A 27,429-nucleotide genomic window follows, 5' to 3' on the forward strand; every position below is an offset into this window, starting at 1 on the left:
AACTCACAAAATATCAGAAGGAGCCAGACCTCCATTTTCAGTTAATCTTCTCAGTCCCATAATCCAGTACATTAAAAGTATGGAGAGTACATCATTTATTCTGAATTAGTTACCTAATTTTCTTCCAGGAATGACTTAAGGTTAAAAGATGTTGGCAGAGGAGAGAAGAGGAAGGTGCCACCCTTAGAGGAGGAAACACTGAACAGTATGGCTAGATCTGCATCTCAGAGAATAGGGTGCAGGCTTTGGCTACTGTCATTGTTCGGGTATCCAGAAGGAGCATGGATTAATTCAACAGGACCTCAAAATTTTGTATTATATTGACCACCAGAGAGTAGACCGGAGATGAAGTTATAAAGTATATCGGGAGACTAATATAGTCCACAAGCTCTTCATCCACCTAAAGAAGGTCTTCAGAGTTTGAATGTGGATTCAATGTGTATAAATTAAAGTTATAATTAAGGCTACAATTCTGTCATGGGTATTTTTAGTAAAAGTCAGTGACCGGTTGCAGCCAATGAACAAAAATTCACAGAAACCGGTTGTCAAGGTTCCTTCACCACTCTGAACTCTAGGGTACAGATGTGCAGACCTGCATGAAAGACCCCCTAAGCTTATTCTTACCAGCTTAGGTTAACTTCCCCAAGGTACAAACTTTGCCTTGTCCTTGAACCGTATGCTGCCACCACCAAGCGTTTAAACAAAGAACAGGGAAAGAGCCCACTTGGAGACGTGTTCCCCCAAAATATCCCCCCAAACCCTACATCCCCTTTCCTGGGGAGGGCTTGATAAGAATCCTCACCAATTTGTACAGTTGAACACAGACCCAATCCTTGGATCTTAAGAACAATGAAAAATCAATCAGGTTCTTAAAAGAAGAATTTTAATTAAAGAAAAGGTAAAAGAATCACCTCTGTAAAATCAGGATGGTAAATACCTCACAGGGTAATCAGATTCAAAACAGAGAATCCCTCTAGGCAAAACCTTAAGTTACAAAAATATACATACCATCCAGCACAGCTTATTTTACCAGCCACTAAACAAAAGGAAATCTAACGCATTTCTAGCTAGATTATTTACTAACTTAACAGGAGTCATGAGGCTGCACTCCTGATCTGTTCCTGGCAAAAGCATCACACAGAAAGACAAACCCTTTGCCCCCCCTCCTCCAGATTTGAAAGCATCTTGTCCTCTCATTCGTCATTTTGGGTCAGGTGCCAGCTAGGTTACCGTAGCTTCTTAACCCGTTACAGGTGAAAGGGTTTTGCCTCTGGCCAGGAGTGATTTTATACCACTGTATGCAGAAAGGTGGTTACCCTTCCCTTTACATTTATGACACCTGTGATCTGTCCCCGACTTTTATAAAAATACCCTGGGGAAGGGGGAGACACAGAGCTGCTGGGGCCTACAGCTGCTCCGGCCCCGCTGCTGCTCCTGCAACAGGGGCCGACTACCGTTGCTCCACTCCAGAGAGGCTGGCCCAACCCCAGCCGTGGCTCCAGTGGCTGGGGACAGCTGCCCCAGGTCTGGAGGCTGGTCAGCTGTTCCAGCAGCCACTGCTCCGGCTGCTCCAGCCCTGCACCAGAAGTCACAGAGGTCTCAGAAAGTCATGGAAACTGTAACCTCTGACAAAATCATAGCCTTAGTTATAATCAATATAAACATAAAACAAATACAAGATTGGACAGAATAAATTACGGACATCTAAGATCTTGTCTACCTGAGAAAGTTGCTCCAGTTTAACCTAGATTCTGATTTTAAATTGATTTAGTTAAACCAGTGCAAACCCATAAGATACTCTTATTTTGGTTTAAGAATGGCAATATTTAATTTCATGTATGTCGACTGGTAACAGGTTTTATAGCTAAACCAGAATAAGCCAATCTCAAACCAAACTAAGAGTGTCTGCACACAGGTTTTCATTGACTTAAAACATTTCAACATTACCGCATAAACAAGGTGTTGGAGAGATTAAACAAACATTCCAATGTGAGAGATTAGGTGAAGAGAATCAAACTGCTGTTGTACGTACCAAGTGTCATGAACAGCAAACTCCTTTTTAGCTGTCAAAAACATTTTTAAAAGCAATATACCGCCACTTGTGATGTACAGAAAGAAACTTGCCATTCTGTTACAGTAACTCCCTGATAAGCCTGGCAAACTCACTACACCCAGCACCTTGCTTTCATGGTATTTATCCAAAGAGGGTCAAGTGTGATATCTACTAAAAGCTTAGGTCACACTCATCCTTAATCACTGCAAGATGTATGTACAAGATGATATTTAAGGAGTTGTGTATATCTATCTATCTATCTATCTATTTATATCTACTGGAAAATGTTTTAAAGTCTGTATCAAAGTGGCATTCACAAGCAGGTTTTGACCAGACAAAGGCTGTATATTCACCTATCTGCCTTTGTTCACATGTAAAAGAAGCATCCAAAACACTGGAAGTCCATTTCCATACAAAGTCAACATGAGGATGTGAAGGCAACATGGAACTACATGAGGGAGTACATGAGGGAATAAGCCACAGGGGTTATCCTGATTCTGGATACAAAACAGTGGCTTTGGGAAAGGCAAAAAAAGACATCCTTTCATCCTTCACTGAGGAAGCAAAAAGGACAGCACTTTTTGCATTAATAAAAAGAGGATCCCAACCATGTTGGTTGAGATATTGTTTTTGGTGACAAACTACTTTGAACAAGGGCTTTATCTGTTAAAGTTAGGAAGCATGTTATATATTTTGTTTTATATGTAACCATTTCTGCTTCCATCATTATCCTTATTCACTCTCTTAAATCTTATGTTTGGTAATAAACTTCTGATTGTTTTCACTATAAATATATTTCAGTGCTGTGATGTTATATTGGAGCTTCTTCTCAGTTGAACCAAACAAGCTGGTGTGTACACTGTTTCTTTGGCAAAAGCTTACCTGGTAATTTCTGAGACTGTCTAGTGATTTACACTGCAGGGTAATGTTTCAAGAGGGCTTGGGGTGCACCTATTACCCTAAGTCTAAGTAAGAGCTGGCAGAACCCTGAGGAGATTGTTTGGGTGGTTAACAGATTGGTGGTGTCAAGGAGCTGACACCCAGTTAAGCACCAGCAAGTCTTCCTCTTGCTGAAAACAGGGGGTAACAAGGTGACTCAGTCCTAGGTACCCTGAGAAAGAATCGCAGTATGATATCTCATGACCTTCCAGGGCTAGACTCAAGTGCAAATATGTCAGTGGAAAGACCAGATATCGGACCTTAAACCTATCAATGGTCCACAGGTACCATTGCGGAGAGTGGACCAGATGATATGTCTGGGGGGAGAAAGCAGAAGGAGACTCCGCTGGTTGGGAGGCATGAGATGCGATGTCCTGAGGTTGGGGGTTCCACGACCACCACTCCCAAGAGGAGAAGGCGGGTGGTGGTGGTCGGGGACTCTCTCCTCCGGGGGACTGAGTCATCTATCTGCCGCCCTGACCGGGAAAACCGAGAAGTCTGCTGCTTGCCAGGGGCTAAGATTCGTGATGTGACGGAGAGACTGCCGAGACTCATCAAGCCCTCGGATCGCTACCCCTTCCTGCTTCTCCACGTGGGCACCAATGATACTGCCAAGAATGACCTTGAGCGGATCACTGCGGACTACGTGGCTCTGGGAAGAAGGATAAAGGAGTTGGAGGCGCAAGTGGTGTTCTCGTCCATCCTCCCCGTGGAAGGAAAAGGCCTGGGTAGGGACCGTCGAATCGTGGAGGTCAACGAATGGCTACGCAGGTGGTGTCGGAGAGAAGGCTTTGGATTCTTTGACCATGGGATGGTGTTCCATGAAGGAGGAGTGCTGGGCAGAGACGGGCTCCATCTTACGAAGAGAGGGAAGAACATCTTTGCCAGCAGGCTGGCTAACCTAGTGAGGAGGGCTTTAAACTAGGTTCACCGGGGGAAGGAGACCAAAGCCCTGAGGTAAGTGGGAAAGCGGGATACCGGGAGGAAGCACAGGCAGGAATGTCTGTGAGGGGAGGGCTCCTGCCTCATACTGGGAATGAGGGGCGATCAACAGGTTATCTCAAGTGCTTATATACAAATGCACAAAGCCTTGGAAACAAGCAGGGAGAACTGGAGGTCCTGGTGATGTCAAGGAATTATGACGTGATTGGAATAACAGAGACTTGGTGGGATAACTCACATGACTGGAGTACAGTCATGGATGGTTATAAACTGTTCAGGAAGGACAGGCAGGGCAGAAAAGGTGGGGGAGTAGCACTGTATGTAAGGGAGCAGTATGACTGCTCAGAGCTCCGGTACGAAACTGTGGAAAAACCTGAGTGTCTCTGGATTAAGTTTAGAAGTGTGTGCAACAAGAGTGATGTCATGGTGGGAGTCTGCTATAGACCACCGGACCAGGGGGATGAGGTGGATGAGGCTTTCTTCTGGCAACTCACGGAAGCTACTAGATCGCATGCCCTGATTCTCATGGGTGACTTTAATTTTCCTGATATCTGCTGGGAGAGCAATACAGCGGTGCATAGACAATCCAGGAAGTTTTTGGAAAGCGTAGGGGACAATTTCCTGGTGCAAGTGCTAGGGGAGCCAACTAGGGGGAGCGCTTTTCTTGACCTGCTGCTCACAAACCGGGTAGAATTAGTGGGGGAAGCAAAAGTGGATGGGAATCTGGGAGGCAGTGACCATGAGTTGGTTGAGTTCAGGATCCTGACGCAGGGAAGAAAGGTAAGCAGCAGGATACGGACCCTGGACTTCAGGAAAGCAGACTTTGACTCCCTCAGGGAACAGATGGCCAGGATCCCCTGGGGGACTAACATGAAAGGGAAGGGAGTCCAGGAGAGCTGGCTGTATTTCAAGGAATCCCTGTTGAGGTTACAGGGACAAACCATCCCGATGAGTCGAAAGAATAGTAAATATGGCAGGCGACCAGCTTGGCTTAATGGTGAAATCCTAGCGGATCTTAAACATAAAAAAGAAGCTTACAAGAAGTGGAAGGTTGGACATATGACCAGGGAAGAGTATAAAAATATTGCTCGGGCATGTAGGAAAGATATCAGGAGGGCCAAATCGCACCTGGAGCTGCAGCTAGCAAGAGATGTCAAGACTAACAAGAAGGGTTTCTTCAGGTAGGTTGGCAACAAGAAGAAAGCCAAGGAAAGTGTGGGCCCCTTACTGAATGAGGGAGGCAAGCTAGTGACAGAGGATGTGGAAAAAGCTAATGTACTCAATGCTTTTTTTGCCTCTGTTTTCACTAACAAGGTCAGCTCCCAGACTGCTGTGCTGGGCATCACAAAATGGGGAAGAGATGGCCAGCCCTCTGTAGAGATAGAGGTGGTTAGGGACTATTTAGAAAAGCTGGACGTGCACAAGTCCATGGGGCCGGACGAATTGCATCCGAGAGTGCTGAGGGAATTGGCGGCTGTGATTGCAGAGCCCTTGGCCATTATCTTTGAAAACTCGTGGCGAACGGGGGAAGTCCCGGATGACTGGAAAAAGGCTAATGTAGTGCCCATCTTTAAAAAAGGGAAGAAGGAGGATCCTGGGAACTACAGGCCGGTCAGCCTCACCTCAGTCCCTGGAAAAATCATGGAGCAGGTCCTCAAAGAATCAATCCTGAAGCACTTAGAGGAGAGGAAAGTGATCAGGAACAGTCAGCATGGATTCACCAAGGGAAGGTCATGCCTGACTAATCTAATCGCCTTTTATGATGAGATTACTGGTTCTGTGGATGAAGGGAAAGCAGTGGATGTATTGTTTCTTGACTTTAGCAAAGCTTTTGACACGGTCTCCCACAGCATTCTTGTCAGCAAGTTAAGGAAGTATGGGCCGGATGAATGCACTATAAGGTGGGTAGAAAGCTGGCTAGATTGTCGGGCTCAACGGGTAGTGATCAATGGCTCCATGTCTAGTTGGCAGCCGGTGTCAAGTGGAGTGCCCCAGGGGTCGGTCCTGGGGCCCGTTTTGTTCAATATCTTCATAAATGATCTGGAGGATGGTGTGGATTGCACTCTCAGCAAATTTGCGGATGATACTAAACTGGGAGGAGTGGTAGATACGCTGGAGGGGAGGGATAGGATACAGAAGGACCTAGACAAATTGGAAGATTGGGCCAAAAGAAATCTAATGAGGTTCAATAAGGATAAGTGCAGGGTCCTGCACTTAGGATGGAAGAATCCAATGCACCGCTACAGACTAGGGACCGAATGGCTCGGCAGCAGTTCTGCGGAAAAGGACCTAGGGGTGACAGTGGACGAGAAGCTGGATATGAGTCAGCAGTGTGCCCTTGTTGCCAAGAAGGCCAATGGCATTTTGGGATGTATAAGTAGGGGCATAGCGAGCAGATCGAGGGACGTGATCGTTCCCCTCTATTCGACACTGGTGAGGCCTCATCTGGAGTACTGTGTCCAGTTTTGGGCCCCACACTACAAGAAGGATGTGGATAAATTGGAAAGAGTGCAGCGAAGGGCAACAAAAATGATTAGGGGTCTGGATCACATGACTTATGAGGAGAGGCTGAGGGAGCTGGGATTGTTTAGTCTGCAGAAGAGAAGAATGAGGGGGGATTTGATAGCTGCTTTCAACTACCTGAAAGGGGGTTTCAAAGAGGATGGCTCTAGACTGTTCTCAATGGTAGCAGATGACAGAACGAGGAGTAATGGTCTCAAGTTGCAATGGGGGAGGTTTAGATTGGATATTAGGAAAAACTTTTTCACTAAGAGGGTGGTGAAACACTGGAATGCGTTACCTAGGGAGGTGGTAGAATCTCCTTCCTTAGAGGTTTTTAAGGTCAGGCTTGACAAAGCCCTGGCTAGGATGATTTAACTGGGACTTGGTCCTGCTTTGAGCAGGGGGTTTGGACTAGATGACCTTCTGGGGTCCCTTCCAACCCTGATATTCTATGATTCTATGACTCATATATCCAGCTTCTCGTCCACTGTAACCCCTAGGTCCTTTTCTGCAGAACTGCTGCCTAGCCATTCGGTTCCTAGTCTGTAACAGTGCATAGGATTCTTCCATCTTAAGTGCAGAACTCTGTACTTGTCCTTGTTGAACCTCATCAGATTTCTTTTGGCCCAATCCTCTAATTGGTCTAGGTCCCTCTTTATCCTATCCCTACCCTCCACTGTATCTACCTCTCCTCCCAGTTTAGTGTCATCTGCAAACTTGCTGAGGGTGCAATCCATGCCATCCTCCATATCATTAATGAAGATGTTGAACAAAACCGGCCCGAGGACCAACCCTTGGGGCACTCCACTTGATACCGGTTGCCAACTAGACATGGAGCCATTGGTCACTACCTGTTGAGCCCGACAATCTAGCCAGCTTTCTATCCACCTTATCGTCCATTCATTCAGCCCATACTTCTTTAATTTACTGCAAGAATACTGTGGGAGACCGTGTCAAAAGCTTTGCTAAAGTCAAGGAACAACACGTCCACTGCTTTCCCCTCATCCACAAATCCAGTTATCTCGTCATAGAAGGCAATTAGATTAGGCAGGCATGATTTGCCCTTGGTGAATCCATGCTGACTGTTCCTGATCACTTTCCTCCATAAGTGCTTCAGAATTGATTCCTTGAGGACCTGGTCCATGATTTGTCCAGGGATTGAGGAGATGCTGACTGACCTGTAATTCCCCGGATCCTCCTCCTTCCCTTTTTTAAAGATGGGCACTTCCAGTCGTCCAGGATCTCCCCCGATCACCATGAGTTTTCACAGATAATGGCCAATGGCTCTGCAATCATATCCGCCAACTTCTTTATCACTCTCGGATGCAGCGCATCCGGCCCCATGGACTTGTGCTCATCCACTTTTTCTAAATAGTCCCAAACCACTTCTTTCTTCACAGAGGGCTGGTCACCTCCTCCCCATGCTGTGCTGCCCAGTGCAGCAGTCTGGGAGCTGACCTTGTTCGTGAAGACAGGCAAAAAAAGCATTGAGTACATTAGCTTTTTCCACATCCTCTGTCGTTAGGTTGCCTCCCTCATTCAGTAAGAGGCCCACACTTTCCTTGACTTTCTTCTTGTTGCTAAAATACCTGAAGAAACCCTTCTTGTTACTCTTAACATCTCTTGCTAGCTGCACCTCCAGGTGTGATTTGGCCTCCCTGATTTCACTCCTGCTTGCCTGAGCAATATTTTTATACTCTTCCCTGGTCCTTTGTCCAATCTTCCACTTCTTGTAAGCTTCTTTTTTGTGTTTAAGATCAGCAAGAAAATGTGTTTAAGATCACTGTTAAGCCAAGCTGGTTGCCTGCCATAATTATTGTTCTTTCTACACATCGGGATGGTTTGTCCCTGTAACCTCAATAACGATTCTTTAAAATACAGCCAGCTGTCCTGGACTCCTTTCCCCCTCATGTTATTCTCCCAGGGGATCCCGCCCATCAGTTCCCTGAGGTTGTCAAAGTCTGCTTTTCTGAAGTCCAGGGTCCGTATTCTGCTGCTCTCCTTTCTTCCTTGTGTCGGGATCCTGAACTCGACCATCTCATGGTCACTGCCTCCCAGGTTCCCATCCACTTTTGCTTCCCCTACTAATTCTTCCCGGTTTGTGAGCAGCAGATCAAGAGGAACTCTGCCCCTAGCTGGTTCCTCCAGCATTTGCACCAGGAAATTGTCCCCTATACTTTCCAAAAACTTCCTGGATTGTCTGTGCACCACTGTATTGCTCTCCCAGCAGATATCAGAGTGATTGAAGTTTCCCATAAGAACCAGGGCCTGCGATCTAGTAATTTCCGTTAGTTGCTGGAAGAAAGCATCATCCACCTCATCCCCCTGGTCCGGTGGTCTACAGCAGACTCCCACCACAACATCACCCTTGTTGCTCACGCTTCTAAACTTAATCCAGAGACTCTCAGGTTTTTCTGCAGTTTCATACCGGAGCTCTGAGCAGTCATACTGCTCCCTTACATACAGTGCAATTCCCCCACCTTTTCTGTCCTGCCTGTCCTTCCTGAATGGTTTATATCCATCCATGACAGTACTCCTGTCATGTGAGTTATTCCACCAGGTCTCTGTTGTTCCAATCGCATCATAATTCCTTGACTGTGCCAGGACTTCCAGTTCGCCCTGCTTGTTTCCCAGGTTTCTTGCATTTCTGTATAGGCACTTGAGATAACTTGCTGTTTGTTCTGCTTTCTTAGTATGATGCAGGAGCCCTCCCCTTTCGCACTCTCCTGCTTGTGCTTCCTCCCGGTATCCCATGTCCCCACTTACCTCAGGGCTTTGGTCTCCTTCCCCCGGTGAACCGAGTTTAAAGCCCTCCTCACTAGGTTAGCCAGCCTGCTTGCGAAGATGCTCTTCCCTCTCTTTATTAGGTGGAGCCTGTCTCTGCCTAGCAATCCTCCTTCTTGGAACACCATCCCATGGCCAAAGAATCCAAAGACTTCTTTCAGACACCACCTGCGTAGCCATTCGTTGACGTCCACGATTCGATGGTTTCTACCCAGGCGTTTTCCTTCCATGGGGAGGATGGACAAGAACACCACTTGCGCCTCAAACTCCTTTATCCTTCTTCTCAGAGCCACGTAGTTCACAGTGATCTGCTCAAGGTCATTCTTGGCAGTATCATTGGTGCCCACGTGGAGAAGCAGGAAGGGGTAGCGATTGGAGGGCTTGATGAGTCTCGGCAGTCTCTCCGTCACATTATGAATCCTAGCTCCTGGCAAGCAGCAGACTTCCCGGTTTTCCCGGTCGGGGCGGCAGATAGATGACTCAGTCCCCCTGAGGAGAGAGTCCCCGACCACCACCACCCGCCTCCTTCTCTTGGGAACAGTGGTCGTGGAACCCCCATCCCTAGGACAGTGCATCTCATGCCTTCCAATCGGCGGAGTCTCCTTCTGTTCCCTTCCCTCAGATGTATCATCTAGTCCGCTCTCCGCATTAGTACCTGTGGAGAGAACATGAAAATGGTTGTTTACCTGTATCTGCGCTGCTGGTAAATGGACGCTCCCCTTTCTTTTTCTGGAGGTCACATGCTGCCAAATTTCTTCACTGTCCTCCTGTCCACGCTGCGCAGCCTGCTCTGACTCTTCAAAACATTGTGCCTGTAGAAGCATATGCTGACGTCTGTCCAGGAAATCTTCATTTTCTCTTATGCAACGCAGGGTCGATACTTGTTTCTCCAGACCTTGAATCTTCTCTTCCAGTATGGAGACCAGCTTGCACTTTGTACAGACAGTCTCTTCTGTCCTGTGGAAGAAAGACAAACATGGCACATCCAGTGCAGGTCACAACAGCTGAACGCTCCCCATCCATATTACGAGCTTCCTCAGTAGTTGTAGTAACTACTCAGAGAAGCTGGCAAGATGTAAGCCTCAGTGAGCTCTCCCCAGGCAAACTCCCTCTGTTAGCCTCTCTGCTGTTTGCCGCTCAGCTGTTTCGCAGCTGACTGGCTTTTTATAACAGTCAGGCCCACTGAAGGCTCACCTAGAACAAAGCACTCCCAATTCACACTTTTCAAACAAACAACCAATCAAGCACACGGTCAAACTGTCTCCACAACAGACACTCAGATACTCACCAACACAGCCTCCCTAATCCTGGTTCAGTCGCAAAATGACCTAGGTGAAATTACTTAACCTCTCTGTGCCTCAGCCTTCATCTGTAAAATGGAGAAACATCCTTCACACTGTTCTAAGGTTTATTGATTATGTTTCAATGTGCTTTGAAGATGGAATGCTATGTAAATGCTAGGCATTTGTTTTCAAAGTAACCAAAACTAGTTTGTCTGTAATATCAAATTCTGTGTGTGTGTATAATGTATACCTCTCTATCACCACAGTGATCTATTCATTTTTATTCAAAGAGATCCTTCACTGCAAAAGGAAGGAGTGAGTGGCTGTGTGGATTTATTCATTCTTTGGCACACGGCTTCTCTGACAAGGAGTTAAAAATCAAGCTTTCCTATATGCAGTTTTTTTTAATGTAACATTTCTGAATAGTAGAATGATTTGGTATTACAGACAAACTAGTTTTGGTTAATTTGAAAACAAATGCCTAGCATTTACATAGCATTCCATCTTCAAAGCACATTGTAACAGAATCAATAAACCTTAGTAAAAAGAAAAGGAGTACTTGTGGCACCTTAGAGACTAAAAAGCTTATGCTCAAATAAATTTGTTAGTCTCTAAGGTGCCACAAGTACTCCATTTCTTTTTGTGAATACAGACTAACACGGCTGCTACTAATAAACCTTAGAACATTATGAAGGATGTTTCTCCATTTTACAGATGAAGGCTGTGGCCTGCGTTGTGCAGGAGGCCGGACTAGATGATCATAATGGTTGCTTCTGACCTTAGTATCTATGAATCTATGAAAGAAGCCTTTTCCCTTTGGATGTATACTACAAGGGACACAAGTCAAAAAAAAATCACACATTTTGAAAACCAAATTTCTTTATCACCTCAAATCTCTAAAAGTGAACATTTGAAAAAATGTCAGATTGATAAAAGGTGTCTTGGGACCAATAACTTGTAAGATATTAGTTAAACCCTTGTTTTACTCATGTTAAGTTATTGCTGGCTTACACCCAGTGTAATAACCATCATTAAAACTTATTAAATTTTTACTAAACTCACAGAAAAACAATATATAAATATAAAATGATGGGGTCTAAATTAGCTGTTATCACTCAAGAAAGAGATCTTGGAGTTGTGGATAGTTCTCTGAAAACATCAACTCAATGTGCAGCAGCAGTCAAAATACTGCGTGCAGATGTGGTTGCCCCATCTCAAAAAAGATGTATTGGAACTAGAAAAGGTTCAGAAAAGGGCAACAAAAAGGATTAGGGGTATGGTATGGCTGCCATATGCGGAGAGATTAGTAAGACTGGGACTTTTCAGGTTGAAAAAGAGAGGACTAAGGGAGGATATGATGGAGGTCTATAAAATCACTATAGGTGTGGAGAAAGTAAATAACACAAGTGTTATTTACTCATCCTCATAACACAAGAACTAGGGATCACCAAATGAAATCAATAGGCAGTAGGTTTAAAACAAAAGGAAATATTTCTTCACACAAAGCACAGTTAACCTGTGGAATTCTTTGCCAGAGGATGTTTTGAAGGCCAAGATGCTAACAGGGTTAAAATAAAGAACTAGATAAATTCATGGGGGAGAGGTCCATCAATGGCTATTAGCCAGGATGGGCAGGGATGGTGTCCCTAGCCTCTATTTGCCAGAAGCTGGGAATGGGTGACAGGGGATGGATTACTTGATGATTCCCTGTTCTGTTCATTCCCTCTGGGGCACCTGGCATTAGCCACTGTCGGCAGACAGGATACTGGGCTAGATGGACCTTTGGTCTGACCCAGTATGGCCATTCTTATGTTCTTCATAGCTCTAAGTGATTTATTCAGTGTAAAGGTGCCAGATTTCAGTTTAAATTTGCTGTTCTTAAATTACGTTTATCGTATACCTTCCATCAGAAAATTCCCTGTTTGGTCCCTAGGGGAACTTAATCTTAGTATTTTTAATACTGTACTATATTTAACATGTCTTTTTAATTTAACCTGTGGGTAGGTTAACCTATGTTTATGGCTCTTTATTGTATTTTACTTGCTTCTTTTAAAAGACAACATAAGATAGTCATGTGATAAAGCACCATATAAATGTTTTGGATTACTGTATACCTGAAATTGCAGTTGGAGGAAAAGATACTTCTGTGAATTGGAGAAATTATCATTATCCTAGATTGTTTGAAAAGCAGGACCCAGGTTTGACCCTTCAGGTTGCACTCATCACATCACTGAAAAGATTTAAAATAAAGTAGAGGGAGAGATTATGGCAATAAAATATAGCCTTTGGTGCCAACATGGGTCTAACTATTGTAGTTTTTTTTCTGATATGCTGTAATGGGAATTTTGACACAGGTAAGATAATGTTACGAGTAGTCGTCCAGTTATTCATTTCCTCAATATTTTACAGTCTTATTAAAATTGAAAGACAGTAATGAGAGCTAGAGGTACCAAACACATGGGCACTTCATAAGATCTACAAAGCAAGTCTGCCAATGCAGCCCTTTTTGTCCTGAGCAGAGACTGACTTTTCCAAATTAGGCTAAGCAATAGTTTTTCTGATATCTATTTTCACTTGTTTTCTCCTGTAAATTGAATTTGAACCAGGGTTTCCAGAATTGAAAATCAAAACACATTTTCTCCTTTGCCACTTAAATACTTACCCCCTCAAATACCTCTAACTTCTAGATTTTTTTTCTTGGGCTTGATTTATTTTGTGAGATATAGTCAGCATTCTGAAAGACTGTGTTTTCTGTTTGTTTTTTTATGATTTCAATTTGTATCACTGAAGTGTTTAAAAAAAATTACTCATACTAAAAACACTAATCCCTAATTTTAATCTATAAATGAAGGCTGTAGCTACTCTGAAAATTTAAAAGAAGAGATAAGAACATCAAGGTTCTTGTTATGCCTATTAGGAAATAAATTATAAACCTGTTTTAGAATCTTAGCAGAGAAAGGGAATGGTTGGAGTCATTGCTGAATGGAGAAAGGGGGCATGGTGGTGGAATCAACTGTCATTGAATGTTGGAGAGAAGGGATCTGGTGGTTAACTGTTGGGTGTTACTGGCTTTCTAGAATCTAGAAACTTCTGGAAAATGGGCAGGGCATCTGATAAACGGTTTCTCTACAAAGCTGGCTAGCTCATGTTATTTTGTAGTCTTCAGTGTTAGAATGAGAAGCAACCACACAGGGAATCTGACTGTGGTAAGCGTGAAAATTATTGTTCAGTAATGCAAATGAGTGATTGTGGTTAGTGATTATCAATATCAACTTATGAATTTATCAGGGTTAACATGCCCAAAGTTGAAGGAAATGGTAGTAAACAAATAATCAGATGAACTGAAGGTAACGTAAACAGGATTCTTCCAATGTAAAAGGTAAATGTTAATGTAACCCAAGCTGGACCCACATAGTGGTTTGAGTCTGCTACTGGCTTTGAGCTAACTGACCTGAGTGCCTCAGCTCAGGCAACAGAGACTCATAGTTTTAGATCCAGAAGTTCTGGGTTCATCCCTGCTGCTGCTGATCCTGACCCAGAATAACTAGAGAGACAGAATTTGTGCTCATCTCAAAAATGCAGGAAATCATTTTCTTTGGATTCATCAGGACCAAACATGCCACTGAACAAAGATTTAATTACTGAGAAGCAGAATGCTGAGCTTCCTCATACAAATGAGGGTTTCAGCTCTGCAGCTCCACAAAGGTGGGGGAGGAGCTTGGGATTTCAGCCTGCCACTCCTGGCTGCAGTAGGGGGAGGAGGAGCTCGGGGCTTCAGGCCCCCCTTGCTCCTGGCTTCAGCGGAAGGGCGGGGGGAGATCAGGGTTTCAGCCCTCTCCCTGCTTCAGTTCCATGGCGGCAGGGGGAGCACCAGGGCTTGGGACTTCAGCCCTGCACTCCTCCCTGCTTGGGGCACTGGGTTTCAGTGGTGGGACTCTGCAACCCGAACCGTGGACCCCTGGTTGAGAACTGCTAGCTTAGCTCCTAAGATATATTATGGGACAGAGCCCACCTACTGTGCTGATAGGAGCATGAGACACAGAAATAGTCTGTGCCCAAGGAGAAATGGGGCTCTACAGAAGACATTGGGAAGGAATACAGCTCTGGGGGCCAAGCTGTTTGCATAGTATAAAATGGACTCGGGGGGGGAGAGTGCATGTGATTCTACATACCAACAGTGGATACTTACCCATCTGAGTAGTTATTGGTGTTAATGCATATTTAAAAGTTGAGACATTCTCTACCACCCCCCCTCAAAAAAAAACCTGAAACTTTAATATGGATAGATTCCATATTCCCCCCCCCTTCCTCTCCAAGACAGACCATAAAAAGCAAGTAAGTCATTCAACAACCCATCTATACTCCACGATTCCGTTCCCCTTTTCAATCCTGCCTACCTGCTTTCCATGACTCACAGCCCACATCTTCATTCTCTGATCCTAAGCCACCATCTTAACGGAGACCATATTTATTGGTTATATTTTGTGTTTTGTTTATTAAGAAAGGGTTTGTGTGAATTGATAGATGATGTCTGTAGTTCTGAAATGTATTGTTTGTGAGTGAGGGGTCGTGGCTTCAAGATGGTTTTTCCTCTTAATGTTTAGGGAAAGTTTTGTGAATGGATCTGTGTTCATGATCATTATGAAATTGGTTATAAGATGTTGCAGAATTAAAATCTGTATGTGCATAGGAGCACTGTATTTATAATTGAAGGTAAGCTTGCTGGTTGGAGGTAGAGTTTTAAAAGAGGTAGTTTTGGCCAATGTGGAGGAAGCTTCCTCAGTCTTTTTCGTGCCCCTCACTTTGGTGTCTGGATATGACCATAATGTATCTATTCTGATAATAAATAGGATTTCATCCTTCGACACAGTGGCACTATTCACACAGAAAATCACTTTAAAAACAAAAGTGAAATATAGAATTGCAAATTTAGAGGGAAGGAATTGAAATGTTATTTGTTTAATGCTCCTGTGAAATACAGCTTTTATGTAACTTTTTCTTCTTCTTTTTCCTATTAAGTTTGTGCTGAAGCCTTCAACCCAGATGAGGAAGAGGAAGATACAGAACCAAGGGTAAGTGTGGGCAAATTACATCTGGCACAGTCTTTTGCATAGGTTAATGTACATATGCAAGCGCATCATTCCCTTGTCAATTCTACATTTAATTCTGCAAAGTGAAATGATTACTGAAAAAGCAAAATTACTGAAATGTTAAGTTTCTTTGTCCTAGGCATTCTTTTGGTCATTATGGGCTTTAATTTACAAAGTAGTTGTCCAAAAAGATTTTAAAATTGTACTTAGAGGCCTACCATCTATATGAACTTAAATCTTTTCCTTTCTTAATTATCTGCTTAAGTAACACGTGTTCAGACAATTCCTGGAGCACTGGTGCTGGTGTGAAGAATTAGTGAAGCTTTAGCACAGCTCTCTGTCTGGATGCCTACAATACCTATTATGTTTTCCACTGCCTTCCTTATTAAAGCAGTTCTGTGCTGGGAGAGCTTACCTGTTGCTTATGTGAGAAATGCTTTGCTGAAATATGCTTGAGCCTATAATCACCAGTATCTTTTTAAATGCAGGCAATTTATAGGGATTGTTACAGTTCAGATATTGTAATTGTATTTCTCGAGTGCTACTGTATATAACAAAATCCTGGTTGATAGGAATAGATATTTCCTTTAGGGACTTGTACTTCTGGAATGTAGCTCAGTTGCCTTGTTAGTCTCAAGGACATGTCAGATTTTCCATATTGTGAAAATCTAAAGCCAATTTAGTTTATTCTAAAGAAGAAGATTCTTTTTAAATCTTTTCTTACAAAACACTGAAAAATAAGTGTGTCTGGTAACTGCAAATATGTTTTTGAAAAGTGGATTCATTTATTGTCTTAGAAAAGGATGCCTTAGACAAGGGTTCTCAAACTGGGGGTGTGGTCACTCAGGGGGTTGCGAGGTTATTACGTGGGGGGGTCACGAGCTGTCAGCATCTACTCCAAATCCTGCTTTGGCTTCAGCATTTATAATAGGATTAAATATTAAAAAAAAAGTGTTTTTAATTTATAAGGGGGGGTCGTGCTCAGAGGTTGCTGTGTGAAAGGGGTCACCAGTACAAAAGTTTGAGAACCACCATTTTAGAGGTTTTGATTCCTGAGTAGTTTGACTTAAGAAATTTGTTTTTACATCAAGTTTTTCAGTGTGTTCTCATTCTTTTTTATTTAATGGCTAAGTACTTAATGGTGCAATTTTTTTTCAGAATCCTGGCTATCTTTGTGGTTAATTTGAAGCAATTAATCCTCTTATCTGCTTACTATCCAATTTTAACCCCCCAGTGAATTTACTTAGATTTTGTTTTCATTTTAATAAGGAATTATTTTACTGAAGAAATGAACATTAGTTCTCTTTATCTGGGAAGACATCATCTGAAGGAAACAAAACTAAAAACTTCAGTTTTTCTTGTTTTTTGTCTTGACATCCGATGAAATTCTGGCATCAGGTTCTTTAGATGATTTACTGGTGGTTGTGGCCGCTAAAAAGATGTATCCTAAGATTTCGGTATTGTCTAGGTATTTCTGTTGTGGTCCTCACAAAGGTATCTGGGTACTATACCATGTATTTTGGATCTCATCAAGATTTTTAGTACTACAGATACTTTCAGTGGAATTTAAGGCTTACTGAAACTAAATATCAAATTCAATTGTTGTCCATATAGACCCCACTCTCATCTGCATCTGCACCAAAATCTGAGCCTTCTAGAAAGTTGTGGCCATTGGGGCTGCAAATATACTCTCTTGTGGAACCAACACTTACTGTTAGGCTCCATACGTTAAAAGAAAAGGAGTACTTGTGGCACCTTAGAGACTAACAAATTTATTTGAGCATAAGCTTTCGTGAGCTACAGCTCACTTCCTCGGATGCATTTGGTGGAAAATACAGTGGGGAGATTTATATATACACACACAGAGAACATGAAACAATGGGTTTTATCATACACACTGTAAGGAGAGCGATCACTTAAGATGAGCCATCACCAGCAGCGGGGGGGGGGGGGAGGAAAACCTTTCATGGTGACAAGCAAGGTAGGCTATTTCCAGCAGTTAACAAGAACATCTGAGGAACAGTGGGGGGTTGGGTGGGGGGGAGAAATAACATGGGGAAATAGTTTTACTTTGTGTAATGACTCATCCATTCCCAGTCTCTATTCAAGCCTAAATTAATTGTATCCAGTTTGCAAATTAATTCCAATTCAGCAGTCTCTCTTTGGAGTCTGTTTTTGAAGCTTTTTTGTTGAAGGATAGCCACCCCTCAGGTCTGTAATCAATTGACCGGAGAGATTGAAGTGTTCTCCGACCGGGTTTTGAATGTTATAGTTCTTGACGTCTGATTTCATCATGAATAAGTCGGAATATGAACAAGAGGCTACTAGGCAGCTCTCCAACACCACTTTCTACAAGCTATTACCCTCTGATCCCACTGAGAGTTACCAAAAGAAACTACACCATTTGCTCAAGAAACTCCCTGAAAAAGCACAAGAGCAAATCCACACAGACACACCCCTAGAGCCCTGACCTGGGATATTCTATCTGCTACCCAAGATCCATAAACCTGGAAATCCTGGACGCCCCATCATCTCAGGCATTGGCACCCTGACAGCAGGATTGTCTGGCTATGTAGACTCCCTCCTCAGGCCCTACGTTACCTGCACTCCCAGCTATCTTCGAGACACCACTGACTTCCTGAGGAAACTACAATCCATTGGTGATCTTCCTAAAAACACCATCCTAGCCACTATGGATGTAGAAGCCTCTACACCAACACTCCACACAAAGATGGACTACAAGCCATCAGGAACAGTATCCCCGATAATGTCACAGCTAACCTGGTGGCTGAACTTCGTGACTTTGTCCTCACCCATAACTATTTCACATTTGGGGACAATATATACCTTCAAATTAGCGACACTGCGATGGGTACCTACATGGCCCCACAGTGTGCCAACATTTTTATGGTTGACTTAGAACAACGCTTCCTCAGCTCTCGTCCCCTAATGCCCCTACTCTACTTGCGCTACATTGATGACATCTTCATTATCTGGACCCATGGAAAAGAAGCCCTTGAGGAATTCCACCAGGATTTCAACAATTTCCATCCCACCATCAACCTCAGCCTGGACCAGTCCACACAAGAGATCCACCTCCTGGACACTATGGTGCTAATACGCGATGGTCACATAAACACCACCCTATATTGGAAACCTACTGACCGCTATTCCCACCTACATGCCTCTAGCTTTCATCCAGATCATACCACATGATCCATTGTCTACAGCCAAGCTCTACGATATAACCGCATTTGCTCCAACCGCTCAGACAGAGACAAACACCTACAAGATCTCTATCATGCATTCCTACAACTACAATACCCACCTGCTGAAGTGAAGAAACAGATTGACAGAGCCAGAAGAGTACCCAGAAGTCACCTACTACAGGACAGGCCCAACAAAGAAAATAACAGAACGCCACTAGCCATCACCTTCAGCCCCCAACTAAAACCTCTCCAACGCATCATCAAGGATCTACAACCTATCCTGAAGGACGACCCATCACTCTCACAGATCTTGGGAGACAGGCCAGTCCTTGCTTACAGACAGCCCCCCAACCTGAAGCAAATACTCACCAGCAACCACACACCACACAACAGAACCACTAACCCAGGAACCTATTCTTGCAACAAAGCCCGTTGCCAACTGTGTCCACATATCTATTCAGGGGACACCATCATAGGGCCTAATCACATCAGCCACACTATCAGAGGCTCGTTCACCTGCGCATCTACCAATGTGATATATGCCATCATGTGCCAGCAATGCCCCTCTGCCATGTACATTGGTCAAACTGGACAGTCTCTTCGTAAAAGAATAAATGGACACAAATCAGATGTCAAGAATTATAACATTCAGAAACCAGTCGGAGAACACTTCAATCTCTCCGCTCACTCGATTACAGACCTGAGGGTGGCTATCCTTCAACAAGAAAACTTCAAAAACAGACTCCAAGGAGAGACTGCTGAATTGGAATTAATTTGCAAACTGGATACAATTAACTTAGGCTTGAATAGAGACTGGAAGTAGATGGGTCATCACACAAAGTAAAACTATTTCCCCATGTTATTTCTCCCCCCCACCCCACCCCCCACTGTTCCTCAGATGTTCTTGTTAACTGCTGGAAATAGCCTACCTTGCTTGTCACCATGAAAGGTTTTCCTCCTCCTCCCCCCCCCCCCCCCCCCCGCTGCTGGTGATGGCTCATCTTAAGTGATCGCTCTCCTTACAGTGTGTATGATAAACCCATTGTTTCATGTTCTCTGTGTGTGTATATAAATCTCCCCACTGTATTTTCCACCAAATGCATCCGAGGAAGTGAGCTGTAGCTCACGAAAGCTTATGCTCAAATAAATTTGTTAGTCTCTAAGGTGCCACAAGTACTCCTTTTCTTTTTGCGAATACGGACTAACACGGCTGCTACTCTGAAAGCTCCATACGTTGCTATTGCAGGGATATCCTCTGTTCCTCCTCCTCCTTTGTTCATTGCTATCTTGGCTATTTTTCTTTAAAAACATGGTTTACAGTATACTTCTATAAATTTATTTTTGATTTAATTAATAAGTTTAGAAAAAATTAAATAACTTTTTTGTTGTTAGTAAGCTGTGCGGATCTACTGGGATAAACTGTTGTCATCTGAGATCTCAGTTCTCTTTTTATAAGAGATCTCTTAGGATGGATGACTAATTTTCATCTGGTGAAAGGGAAAGATTTTAGTTGCTGACCTCCCATGCCTAGTGTCTGAAAATGCCTGGGAAGGGTCTTTTGTCAGGGAGAAGCTCGTTCTGCACTAGCTTTACTTTTCCTATCCTCATAAAAGTCATGGGTCTCTTCTCCAGTTCTTGCTCATAAAAGGCACAGAGATCTCTGGATCAGACATGTCACAGCAGTTGAGTTGGTGCCTGGTCCCTCTTTGCTTGCCTAAATTCTGAAGTAGGAGGAAAGAGAGAACAGAACAGTTTAGAATAAAAGAGAGGTCTGACTTTGTTTTTTAACTTGGAATTGTTTTCTTGTTTCCTTTTCTTCCAAGTTCGTGCGTGCGTGCGTGTGTGTGTGTGTGTGTGTGTGGAGGGGGTTCTTTTCCATCCTCGGATGCAATACTCTGATTTAGTCTCTTGGACAGGCTTTGTATTTCAGGTGCCTGAAGATCACTAAACAATTCAGAAACGGGAAAGATTAGAAAAGAATTCCAGAATTTAAAAATAATTTTTTTTCCAAATAGCCACTTTTAAGATATATAAATATCTTAAATGCTCTAGTTATATTAAATATTAGTGGAGCTGTTATGGTGAGGAAATATTAAAACAATAAAATAGTTCATTGAAGAGCAATATTAAAACAGTTTTTGCTCACTCAGTTTAATTTTCTAAATGTTTTTGTCTGGATGTTCTTTAAAAAGATGCTTTGTCAGAATATCAATTTTTTTTTAAGTACGAGTTCCTGAACAATTATTGCCACTATATAGATTTTTTTTTCACTTTTCATTCTTTTGAGATTCTAGCTACATCAAGGCTCTTACTTAATGTTGTGATTCACTTTGTGAGGTTAAGTATGCTTCAGATTGTGATCAGATTTCTTTACTGTCATGACAGGGTTTATTTTATTTTTCCTTGCAGGTAGTTCATCCAAAAACAGATGAGCAGAGATGTAGACTGCAGGAAGCATGCAAAGATATACTCCTCTTCAAAAACCTAGATCAGGTAGTATTCCTATAATGTTTGAACTACAGTAGTTTACCGTATGTATAATTACTAGCCATTTCCATTGTTCTCAGTAGTGGAATATTGCAAAAGGAGTATTGCAGGAATACAAGAACATACTGAATTTGTATCCTGTAATAGCCACCTTACAAAGGAGTATTCAGCTAAGAAGCAAATATCCAACTTGTAAAAGGTTAAAGTAGAAATTAGAGCCAGGTAATAGCTTCAGTATTCTCCATTATTGTTACCTTCTCCTGATTGAATGGGGTGGAGGAGAAATTGTCTATATATAAAAGATGACTAGGAAGAATTTCTATTTCAAAAATCTAAACCCCCAAACTAGTAACAGAATATGAGAATATTTAAATGACAGTTTAATACATTTTAAAATAAAACACTAGCTAGATGGCATAAATACTCTCCGGTCAAGTCTTGAGCTCAGAATCCTGAGCTCTCCTTTGTAACCACTGTTGTTGTTTTGCCCTGAATCATGACAGGATTCCAATCATCTTTTTGGCTGTTGGAAACCAGAGGTTGTAAAAAAGTGACTTAGTCAGCTATAACTTGAACAGAATCTCTTCTTGCCCCTCTCAAAAGAGCAGAACTGTCTTACATAGCAGGTTGGTGAGATAAGCCTTGGAAACCGTTAAGACCAGAGCCATAAGGCTTTTCATAATATACTGTGAAACCAAGGTCGCTGAACAGTCAAAGGCCTTGACAGCCTTATTGCTTCTGCTAACTTGAGATCCATAAAGAGCTGTTAAAAGAAGCTGTAGGAAAATTTCTAAATTCTTGTAGCTTTTAGGTTATGACACTTGAGAAGGAAACAGTACACTGAAATATGAAGTGAGCCACCATCTGATGCAGAAAATAAGAATCTGAGATATCATTCCATAACATGGTTGTTGATTGCCCAGAAACGCTGTTGCAGTATCCGAAGTAGAAGCAACTGACATGTGATATTGATGTCTTAACAAGAATTTTATAACTGAATAGTTAGGCATTGTAGATATGTGGTCTGACCTTCCTCAGCTCTTGTCTATGTACACAAGTTGCACTGGTATAACTTTCTTCATATCAGTGGGAACTGGCTTGTTCTGAGGCCTCTTGTGCTCTGGGGATTCAGCGTTAATGGTTAGCTCTCTTGTAGCTGCATGAGTGCAAATCCCTAATGCAGATAGGCAAAACCACTATAATCCGTGATTTGCACTGGTGCAGCTCATTCTGCTTTGAAGCGGTGGTAAGCTGTGCCAGTGCAGATCATGGCTTATTGTGGCTCTGCTCACTACTACTATGTTACCTTGTAATGACCTTGCCCACTATGTCAGATCATTCAAGTAATAATTTCCTTCACTCACTAAAATTCACTCCATTGTTATTTACATACTAATATACCAGTATTTTGACAGAATTCTCCAGTTACACACCCAGCTGATGATGCTCACACTGTTTTTGTCATGGACTCTAACACTCCTTTCCATCACTTTCACAGTGCCGGTTTCTGAAATATGAATTGTTTGCAGTCTGTTTTTGAGCATGTACATAAAGATCAAACACCAATCAATCTGTTTCAATTCAATTAAATATTTCAATATTCTGATTAACATGATTTTTTAGACACTCCCCCCAAGAAAATTGCATCCCTTTCTGTTTTCACTAATGACAAACCCATTTTGTTAATGCTGTTGTTCTTCTGCCAATAAGTGCAGCTTCGTACCAGTGTCCTTGATTTTCTTTTCCCTAAAAAATGGTTCAGAACTTGGAAGTTGAATCTGAGGAAAATAGATTGATCAGACGCACGGATGAACAGAATTTGTTGGGGAAGTGGTTTTTGTAAAGGGGAATCCTGCCTCACCAATCTACTAGAGCTCTTTGAGGGGGTCAGCAAACATGTGGACAAGGGTGATCCAGTGGATATAGTCTACTTAAAGTTTCAAAAAGCCTCTCACAAGGGCCCTCACTAAAGGGTCTTAAGCAAAGTCAGCTGTCATGGGATAAGAGGGAAGGCCCTCTCACGGATCAGTACCTGGTTAAAAGACAGAAGGCCAAGGGTAGGAATAAATAGTTTTCAGTGGAGAGAAGTAAGCAGCGGTGTCCTCCAGGGGCCTGCACTGGGAGTAGTGCTGTTCAGTATATTCATAAATTATCTGGAAAAAGGATAAACAGTGAGGGGGCAAAACTTGCAGAAAATACAAGATACTTCAGTCCAAAGCAAACTGAAAAATTACAAAGGGATCTCACAAAACTGGGTGACTGGGCAGCAAAATGGCAGATGAAATTCAATGTTGATAAAGGCAAAGTAATGCACATTGGAAAACATCATCCCAGCGCTACATGCAACATGATGGGGTCTAAAAAGAGATCTTGGTGCCATTGTGGATAGTATCTTAAAACATCCACTCGATGTGCAGTGGCAGTCAAAAAAAATCTAACAGACTTGGGGACCATGAGGAAAGGGGTAGATAATAAGACAGAAAATATCATAATGCCTCTATATAAAACCATGGTCGCCCATATCTTGAATACTGCATGTAGTTCTGGTCATCCCATCTCAAAAAAGATGTATTAGAATTGGAAAAGGTTCAGAGAAGGGCAACAGAAATGATTAGGGGGATGGAACAGCTTCTGTGTGAGGAAAGATTAAAAAGACTGGGACTTTTCAGCTTGGAAAAGAGATGACTAAGAGGGTTATGACAGAGGTCTATAAAATGTTGACTGGTGTGGAGAAAGTGAATAAGGAAATCTTATTTACTCCTTCACATAACATAAGAACTAGGGGTCACTCAATTAAATTAATAGGCAGCAAGTTTAAAACAGATGGAAGTACTTCTTCACATAGTGCACAGTTAACCTGTGGAACTCATTGCCAGGGGATGTTGTGAAGGGCAAAACTATAACGGTTCAAAAAAGTACTAGGTAAGTTCCTGGAGGATAGGTCCATCAATGGCTATTAGCCAAGATGCTCAGGGTTGCAACCATATGCCCTGAGTGGTGGTAGCCTCTGTTTGCCAGAAGCTGGGAGTGGACAACAGGATGGATCACTCAATGATTTCCTGTTTAGATCATTCCTTCAGAAGCATCTGGCATTGGGCTGCTGTTGGAAGACAGGATACTGGGCTAGATGGATCATTGGTCTGACCCAGTATAGCCATTCTTATGTTCTTAATTAAGCAACCTTAATTATGGCAGTTGTTAGGGCTCCAACTCCAAAACAATGTGTGCGCTAAAGAAAATGATCATGATATGTAGGCTGACAGTACAGTATGTCTTTACCTCTGAGGGCATCTTACAAAAGGAGTCAAGCTTCTTTCCAATAGCAAGATGAATGGTATATAGCATTTGCCATCTTTTTCTCAAGTATTTTCCCCAGTTCCCTTGAGTAACTGAAAACTATGAACAGCGTGGGAAGAACAATTACAGAATACACACCAGCATTCAGCATCTGCTTGTATCCAGTTCTGTATATGGTCTCAACATAATGAATGGTCTAATATAAGTAAGCCATTCTTGCAAAACAGTCAGGCAAAAATGTGCTCTTCTGCCCTTTGTTGTGATGACTGAGGGAGTGTAAAACTATTTTTTACACTATTTATTTAGGAAGTTTTAACAAATGTACACATTCTTGCAATGTAAATATCAAACAAAACTATCATTACAACTGTTACCTTTTGTTTAAAGAGACATTTTACAGAAGATAGTATTCTGTTTAACAGGGTGTTACCATATTACAGAGTGAGTATCATTACAACACCTATAATCTGTTGTTTCTAGTGATTTTATTAAGCTGAGTGAAATCTCAGTGTATGCGTTTAACAGATCAGGCATGTCTATCAAAGGTTAATATTATTGAACAGGCATGGGTTTGGGGGGAGCTGGGGGTGATGGATATACTTTGTCTGAGTATTGAATAAAATGTAAACAAATATCTAAGTAGCTATCTGTCCTCTGTCTATTTTGCTGGCTATGTAATTGGTGTGTTAATTTTTCTGTAACCACAACCTCCCATGTTTTTTGAACCATTCTTCTTCTGTGATTGGACTATTTTTTTGATTTTCCTAGTGAGAGGCTACTAATAGCAAAGCAGCTACTAGCAGATAAGGGATTAATTCTTCATTTCCTCTTGGAAGTCATAGGAGGATTACCAAGGGATCATTTGGTAATAAATTTCCAACAATTTGTGATATTGGGTTACAGATGGCAGGCATCCCAGTATTCTCTAATGACTGGACATGTCCACCATATAAGTATAAAATCTCCTCTTTCACCACAACTTTTCCAACATTTATCCCAATTGAGTCTCTCTCTTATTTTTTAACCTGACTAGTGTGAGGTGCCATTGAAACAGTATCTTGAAGAAATTTTCTTGTATTGTGCTACAAAATTAAGATCACTGGTCTTCTTTTCCAGATCAGACCCGCTTGGGGTAATTTGTCTGTCAGCATCCATGTCCCAGCATGTTATATATACCTGGAGACTTTTTTATTAGCAAGGCTGTCCGCAAAGATTGATCTAAATTAGGGGGTTTTTTTGTGTGTCCTAATTGAGTAGACACCATCACTTTAATAAAGTTTGTTTTCTGTATAAAACGGGTTTTCTGGAAAATCAATAAATCTAATGCCTGACTTGAAACTACTGGTACCAGGGGAGAGTGGACCCAGTTAAAGATAGTTTTGCTCTTTAAATAAATTAGAAAAGTTTCTTTATTGAATAACTGGCCAACCATATATATTCCATCACTCTCCCAATCTTTGAAGCTCTGTAGTTCACAATTTGGGTTAAGATCTGGTTTATTAGCAGTGGGTGCCACTGGCAACAGAAAATAATTGATCTTTTCTCTAGTTCTATCCCAAACTCAGAGTAGCCTTTGATAAAGGATGTGTGTAAATTTGTGGAGGGCATGTTTTTTTTTTATTAATCTGTTGTAGCCTTGTGATATTTTCAGTGCCACAATTTTCTTGTTCCATAAAGGGCCAGTGTTTGTCTGGGTAAGAGCACCCTCACTTCACTACTGCTTTGAGCTGGCTGGCACCATAGAATATTTCGAACAGCTAATCTATCCTGTTTAATGGGTCTGTGCAAAGTAGCTGCACTCACTCTTGGTCTTTTCTTATTCCACATAATTCTAACATCCTTTGTATTCCTGCTAGGGTTTTATCTGGGGTAGAATCATAGAACTGTAGGGTTAGAAAGGAACTCAAGGATCATGTAGTTTAATCACCTGCCATTGTCTGTTCCATTGTCCTATTGGTCTTACAGTTCTTTTTCCTAAAACTACACAGAATTGCGTAAGTATTTTGAAAAAATAAAAAAGTGCTTGAAACAATATAGAAGTTCATTTTGACCATGGGTATTCTCCTCAACCAAGACATTGCATACTTTCCTCAGTCTTTCAGATCTTTGTTCATTTGCTGAAGTAGTAGTTTGACATTTCAATCATAGAGCTCTTCTAGGTTGTTTGAGATTTGAATTCCTAGGTATTTTATATAATTTGTTGCCCATAGGTACCCAAATGTTTCTGGAGGACTGACTTTTCAGAGTCTAGAAAATGTATACCTAGCACTTCAGATTTTGCATAATTTTCTTTAAATCCAGACACCTTCCCAAATTCCTGGATTTCTTTAGCAACTCATTTTAGGTAAATATTTGATTTAGATCAAAATATTACATAATTTGCATGTAATTATATTTTCTGATATACTCTTGCAAGTTTTATTCCTGTGATGGATTCATTGTTCCTTATCCTCTATGCAAAAAGCTTCTGGGGCAATGCAAAAAGTAAAGAAGACACTGGACATCTCTGCCCGGTCCTTCTTTGTAGTTTTGATAGGGGAGATTTCACCCATTAATTTGCACAGTTGCTTTTGGGTTGGTGTAAAGAGCAGTTATCCATTTAAGGAACTGTCAGCCAAAGTCCATACGGGATAGGACTTGAAACAGAAAGCTTCACTCTGTTCTGTCAAAGCCTTGCTCTGTATCTAATGATAAAAAAATTATCTTTTCTTTTTTGATCTAGCAGTAAGATTCCAATTGCTCTCCAAATATTGTCTTACATTTGTGTATCCTTAGTGAATCCACTTTCATCTGGATTTACATAAGCTGGGAGCGTAGACTGCAGTCAGCTAGCTAGTATTTTT

The 27,429-nt window shown here is 42.1% G+C and overlaps 1 protein-coding gene across 1 annotated transcript in view; it reads left to right on the forward strand.

Annotated features, from left to right (window-relative positions):
• The window catches only part of PRKAR2A (protein kinase cAMP-dependent type II regulatory subunit alpha), a 157,143-nt gene that overhangs the window by 86,551 nt on the left and 43,163 nt on the right, over positions 1 to 27,429 (forward strand). Inside the window, exons 3-4 of the mRNA XM_038410295.2 lie at positions 15,523 to 15,575; positions 21,212 to 21,295. Of these exons, the coding sequence (XP_038266223.1) occupies positions 15,523 to 15,575; positions 21,212 to 21,295 (137 nt within the window). The remainder of the gene's footprint in view (positions 1 to 15,522; positions 15,576 to 21,211; positions 21,296 to 27,429) is intronic.

The sequence above is a fragment of the Dermochelys coriacea genome, chromosome 7, assembly GCF_009764565.3.
Source record: "Dermochelys coriacea isolate rDerCor1 chromosome 7, rDerCor1.pri.v4, whole genome shotgun sequence".
NCBI lineage: Eukaryota > Metazoa > Chordata > Testudines > Dermochelyidae > Dermochelys > Dermochelys coriacea.